At 34.8% G+C, this 6,889-nt stretch overlaps 1 protein-coding gene across 1 annotated transcript; it reads right to left on the bottom strand.

Annotated features, from left to right (window-relative positions):
- Positions 1-5,450: 5,450 nt before the first annotated feature.
- On the bottom strand, positions 5,451-6,044 carry LOC129230243 (speckle-type POZ protein-like). The gene has a single exon (XM_054864644.1). It carries the CDS (start codon positions 6,042-6,044, stop codon positions 5,451-5,453), a length of 594 nt encoding a protein of 197 aa, XP_054720619.1.
- Between the last annotated feature and the right edge of the window lie 845 nt (positions 6,045-6,889).

Genomic DNA, 6,889 nt, shown 5'->3' with positions numbered 1-6,889 from the left:
TTGTATATTTCACATTACTAGAAACAAAGGGGAAAAAATTTCAATATTGGTGAATGGGGGGGGGGGGGTAAAAGACTAAAATTGTGAACCCCAATGATATGAATGGCGTAGTGGAACTTTTTTCAATGAACGTAATTTTAATCGCTGGTAGCAACCTCTAAATTTTGTTCAAATTCTATGAAACTTTTAAGTGGGTGTTTTTTTCATCAAAAGGAAGCAATTAAAGGGGTGCCCCATAAGAAATTCAAAAATTTTTCAAAAAGTGCATTATAAGACGCACCCTAGTTCACACTCCTGGGGCTGTCTTTTAGAATATTTTACAGGGTAGTTCATTCTCAATGCTCTGAGAGTAGTAAATGATTTCTAATTAAGAACCTAAAACAAAGTTAATAAAAAATGACACAAGCAGATAAATTTAAAAATTTTACTTCCTGCATGCTAATAGAGTAGAACCTCTCTATAAGGGACACTAAGAGGACCAGACAACTTGTCCCTTAAATAGAGGTTCTTCGGAGGTAGATGAATTCATGCATGTTGAACTCAGTATAATTTCTTAGTAATACTCGAGATTAATTATTGAAAATGTTTCATATATGTACTAAAAAGAGTTCAGAATTGTTCAAACTGGAAAATAAAATATTAAAATTACAGTTGACGCTCATTATAACGACCACACATTATAAAGACCATCCCATTATAACGACCAGTGGTAAAAGTCCCAACTTTGTTCCTATGAACTCTATGTTAATTTGCTTTCATTATAACGACCTTTTTGTACCGTCTAATCCAATACAGCGACTGAATTCAGCAGACGCTATTTCTGGTGTTCTTTCCAATAAACAAATTTGTAGCTTGAAATGACCTTGATTATTGTTTACGGACATCTGCCTGAAGTTTTCAATGTCAAATCCAACTTTGAGAGGGGTGGAGGGATTACCATTCACCACTGCTAGCACAGAAAAAATAATGGGAGGAAAAATCGAGAAATTTCCAGATTCCTAAGAAAAAGAAGTTGACAGATGTGTTGGTAGTTTGGTGTTTGAATCTAGTGGTTTTTAAAATTTGGGGTTCTCGAGGGACTTTTAAATGTTTCTTTGAAAAGCAAGAAAAACACAATTTATCACCTATATCTGAAACAGAAAATAATGTTTTGCAAAAATCACTTCTATCAAAAATGCAAACATCTGTCTGGTTTTATCTTCAGAAAATGTTGTGGTGGTAGTAGTAGTAGTAGCAGATTTGTAGGTGTGTAACATTTTCCTCCCTATATTTTCTACTTTAAAAATTGTTTAATATTCTGTCATAATATTTTGCACACGATTTTTCTAAAAAAATCCTATGATAAAAATAATTTGGGCATTTAACTGGAATGTATGAAAAAGTACCATTTTTTTCGGAACAGCGGGGCATGCATGATGACCGTATATATTTTTTAAAATTTTACCTCTTATAACGACCACTCGTTATAAAGACCTTTTTCTCTGGGACGGAGATGGTCGTTATATCGAGCGTCGACTGTATATCAAAAACTATGTTGTATCAAAGTTTTGTCACCGATTTTCATGAATTACGATTTTGGATTAATGTGCTGCATGGGTTTGTCAAATGTCATTTCATACAATGCAAAAAACAGCGTGATAGTATTTCAAGTTTTCTATACAAAGCTTTTCTTGGACGCACGCTATCTGTCGGGGTGAGCCCATAAGAAAAAATAAATGAGAGGCAAAAGCATGAATATATAGGTTTCAGCAAGAATTTTAGGATACTAATTTGATTATTTGTATGTTAATGTTAAGACAAAAGTTTACCAGTCAATTTTTGGACAAAAAGGGAAACTTGAATTCCAGTAAACTCAATACTTCCCAAGTAGTTATACATACCTTTTGGTAATTTTTCTCTGTGACTGTCCCTTAATAAGAGGTAAATACATGGAGGTACCTATTTAAAGGGACTGGGACCTGAAAAAGTGTCCCTTAAATAGAGGTGTCCCTTATTCAGAGGTGTCCCTTAAAGGAGGTACTACTGTATTTACAAGTTACTTTAGAAAGAAGAAGCACTTTCAATGAGGAATAAGAAAATCGAACAATATTTACATATACTTTTGGGCCGTGGTAGCCCAATCGGTAGAGTGTCGGATCGGGGCCGGAGGGTCCTGAGTTCGAACCTCGATGGTCGAAGATCCACTATCGTCATTAAAGGGGACTGGGCGACGTTAAATATGCTCGTGGTCTCAATGTCCTCCAAGTGAAACGATACGTCTGGGGGTGCTAGCACCAGGTAGCTATTAGCTCCTGGTCTAGTTCTAAATTCTCATTAACTGTTCGATCCGGTGATGGTGCTGCCATCTATCGGTATGAAAAATAATGGAGGCAAGGCACTTAGTATGCAGTCCTCGACATAAATACAGTTGTAGTCAGTTGTGACTCGAAATCGAAAATCTTACATATACTTTTCATTGGCAAGGACTTTTTCTATAAAGTATTTTCTGGTTTTAATCTTGTTGTCAAAACCTTCACACGCCCCTAATCCGATATTAATTTTTCAAGTGAATGTTTCATGACAAAGTAATTATTCTAGATAATCCTTCCCAGTCAACTATTTTTCGAACATTTAGTTATCTGTAAACAAAGTTCGTTTTCCGGGACATGAAGTCAACCCAGCCGAAATTTTGTCCGAAAACCGGGACGTCTAAGGGAACTCCACTTAATTTTTAGTCAAACATAATATATAGTGTCACTAAAAGTATGCCGTTTACTCAAAATATTAATTTTATTTGATTATTTAAAGAATTTAATCGTAATGCAGTAGGAAAAAGCAATTAAAAAAAATTTTAACTTAGCTGCTTCGGGAAATATATCTGTTGTTGATTAATAAAAATAGGTAGTAATTAGAAAAGGCATTTTTTTTCCCCGATGTCATAAAACTACCTAGTCTCGTCGACTTCCGGTTTTTTCCGTTACACTAGTTTTGCTTGAATTTTCCCGAGAAAACTCTTACAAAAAGTTGCAACACATTTTCTCTCTCTCTTTTTACTTCTCTTACAATGAAAAGAAAGTTTGTCTGAAAAAAGACCAGTCGATCTGAATGAAGGGGGGGGGGGGGGATAAAATTTGATGCAAGTGTTCCTCTCATTTGAATGTGACTGTTTCTTTTGAAGACTAATATATAACTGCAAAAGCTGGTATCACAAAAAACTAATACATGCATCCATTTCTGCCTGGAAAACCGGATGTTTGACTTACCATCTAATCGGTGGTCAGACGGTACACTAGATTCAGTTAAGCAGTGTTTGATTCAAATATCCGGCAGTTTTCTAGTGTTAATGCTAGATTTCGTTCTGGTTTTGAGGATTTGATTCATTAAAGCGGGTGATTCAATTACATAGCGGTCACTGCATTGTCCGTTTTCTACGAGAAGACATTGACTCCTCCCTCGTCACGTGGTATCCGATGATTCTATTTCGCTGTTTTTGGCAATACCCAATACCCCCGAGGGTCCCCTGTTCCCGTCACTGACGTGACATACCATATGGGAGTCCCTCGGGAAAGCTGTTTTTGGCAGAAGGTATATTCGGATCATAGCATTTTGTTGTAAAAGCAGCAGTTTTTAAAATGCAAGAATAACTAAAATGGCAACAGACAAGTGAAGCAAGTGATGTAAAGGACACTAAGACTTTTTTGCACATTAAAATGCACGTTCAAGTTAAGGATGTCTGGTTTTTTCTCCTTTAGAGGCGCGTGGATTGCTTACCGATCATCATCGCGTAAAATGAAACTCTGCGTTCGAGGCGTAGCGAAGTGCCTTCTCGTGGAAAACGAACAATAGTAGTATCTTACTTTGCAAACTCAAATCCACGTAGCTTTGTCACTGAACTCAGAAAGTCGTAAACATTGTAAAACTTATCAGAAACACTTTATGGTTTTCATCCCTGTAAAATAACAAATATTATTCGCATTACATTCTCAATTCCCAAACTGTAGGTAGGGGAAAAAGGAGCACATGGAAACAGCTTTTTTCATTTCTTTATTTTTCAAAAAATATTATCAATTTCTCAACGCAAAAGTGTCCTCATGATTGAAAAAAACTTTTCTTTGTATCATGGATTTTTTTGGGATTTTTTTAAAAAATATTTCTTTACTTTATGGCACTTTAAAAAAAAAAGTCTGCAGTTGTTCACAATGTGCCCCTTGGAGGACACACATATACGGGTAGCGGGGGGGGGGCACATATATACGGGTAAAAAATGCAGGAGAAGCATCATATTTTAAAAGAAAATTCTTCAATATGAAACACATATCTAAATAACAAAAACGTGGAAAGGATTATAATCTATACAGCATCAATTTCAATGTTCAATTGTACAGTAACTGATCCACTAAAAAAATATTTTTTTCCCGAATATGTAACTGCTCACTGTCGAATTCTGAAGTCTCGTAACCTGTTCTAATCACTGAATAGACTAGAAAAAACTTATATGACTACATAATACAAAGATTTTTTTCAATCATGTAAGGGTTATTCTGTATATATTTTGCTTTTAAGCTTCATACATTGTTTGATAATCCTTTATAAAATGATTTTGAACTTCAGTTTTTATTTGATGAAAATATTTTATGTCTTTTTATTTCGTGTAAGTATTATATAATTCTAAATTATTAATCAACTATTTAGTAAGAAAAACATTAAAAAATAATTAAAGATTAATAAATATTTCATAATATTAATAACAATTAACAAGAAATTTGCAAATTGATTATGGGAAAATAATTATTATTTACACATTTTTTAACACACACTTACAATATCCTACCCTAATAATAATAATACGGAGAGCGGCTACGGAAACTGTTCACTCGTGCCCCTCGATGTTGTGTTCACAAATGGTCAACTTTAGAACTAACTCGGGAAAAAAAAGTTTAATGAAACAATTTAAATATTGTCATACACTTACTTGAATGTTCCTAATACAATGGTTCGTAATACTTAGATTTAGATTCGCAGTTAGTTTTAAAAATGTTATCACGTAAAGAAGACAGTGATAAAATTTTTTCAACACCTGCTAAAACAAGGAAGTTGCCTTGACAGAAACATTAAACAGTTGAATGCTCCAAATGTGTGTCCAAGAGGTACAACAAGTACTGCTATTATTTGAGAATTTTTCCAGATTTTTTGCTTGAAATTATCTTAGTAAAACATACCATGTTCACATGTGCCTTGTGTTCACATGAGCCCCCTTTTCCCCTACTTGAAATAAATGACTCAAAACAAGAATGAGACAGAATTATATTCGAATTATTTTATTTTCTCATTCCTTAATTTCTCTGAATTCTTTTGCTGTATGAAACAAACAAAAAAAAAATTTCTTTCTAAAAAACTGCATATTGTGCCTGAATACATGTCTCTTACAAGATCTCATAAATCGAATTAATAAGCATCTGCGGCACAAAAAATTATTCATCAAAAGCCCATTCAAACATTTTCCCACACAAAACGGGGTTGTTCTTACAAATATCTTTCCATTTTTCAGTTTTTATAATTTTCTTTCCATTTTTGGATAAAAAAGATTTCAATTCTTTTATTAATGATTCATCGTCATGAAGATCTGCAACTTCAACAATATCACACACATTTTCAATGGAAATGTCAAGCACAATTACGTCTCGGCAAATGGCTCTTAATTCTTGCAAGTCGTAATGATCGGCTGCTACATAGAGATTAAGCGCTTCAGCTGGAGATAAGTCGCGGATTTTCCCACAATAGACGTATCGTAGCATATCCCGGACTGTCTCGACTTTCATTTGCACTAGATTAACGGTGTCCTGACGGTTTTCCTTCATGTCGTGCTCAAACATGGCGGCAAACACCTTCGATCGGGCACTGAGCACCAACTTGTGGGCTTTGAATTCCTCGTCATCCAACTTCAAAGTGACATCTGAAAATTGACCATTGTTGTACAATTCTTCAAAGTCGGACGATAACGAATTTGAAGCACAGCCCAGTGACGTCGGTTTCTTATCACATTTCAGTTGATCTGAAAATAGCATGAAATTAAGAAGTTTTAACGTGATGCGATACAAACAAGGCCGGATTCAGACTTAACGGGGCCCTAAACTAATTCTGGCAGCGTAACTAGGGGTTGGCAGGAGCCGCTCTCGCCATGGCATTTCCACTGATTTAAAAAAAAAAATACTAATTTTTTTAACTATAAAATTTCGAAAATTCTTTTAAAATTAAAAAAAAAACTTGCAAGAAAATGAGCTAGAGGGGTACATATAATCTACAAAGAAGGAACATTGGGCATCATTGAAAGAAATTCTAATAAAGAAAATAAGAAAAAAAAAATACCAATGCCGCCAGAGCCGTGCCAAGCCTGATCGGCGCCGTCGTGCAAATGTCTTTTAAGCGCCTTTATGCAGTGGCGCTCGGGGAAAATATAGTTAACACGTGGAGTGAGGTCCTATAGACAAATATAATGTGGGAACAAATGCGTTCGGCATCTAATTTATTAAAAAAACAAAGTGTAATTATTTAATTTTGGAATCAAGTGTACGTTTTTTCTTCATGACTCGAAGTTATTTCGAGTTCAATTGCTCCTCTATTTTGCTAATGCGTTTTGGAAAAGAAAATACTTTAAATATCAAAGTTAAATCCACTTTGAATATCTATCTAATTTCTAAGTGATGAACAATTAGTGAAACTTTTATGCCTGTCAAAACATGACAACAGGAGCAATGGTGCAAATAGAAAATAGTTTTGGGGCGCACAGAGTGAAATTAAACATCTCTTTTAATAAGAGCCGTCCCGGGGTTCTCCGCGGAAAAATTTTGAAACTTGTAGTTCGAAAAACGCAACTTTAGACGGTCTTTGGTGGTGTTATGGGAGAAAAAGG

Source organism: Uloborus diversus, chromosome 9 (genome assembly GCF_026930045.1).
Source record: "Uloborus diversus isolate 005 chromosome 9, Udiv.v.3.1, whole genome shotgun sequence".
NCBI lineage: Eukaryota > Metazoa > Arthropoda > Arachnida > Araneae > Uloboridae > Uloborus > Uloborus diversus.
This window is presented reverse-complemented; position numbering and strand designations above follow the sequence as displayed.

What these genes read in the sequence shown, in the direction of transcription:
- LOC129230243 (XM_054864644.1), bottom strand. Translation starts at nt 6,044, where the DNA reads ATGCTATTTTCAGATCAACTGAAATGTGATAAGAAACCGACGTCACTG.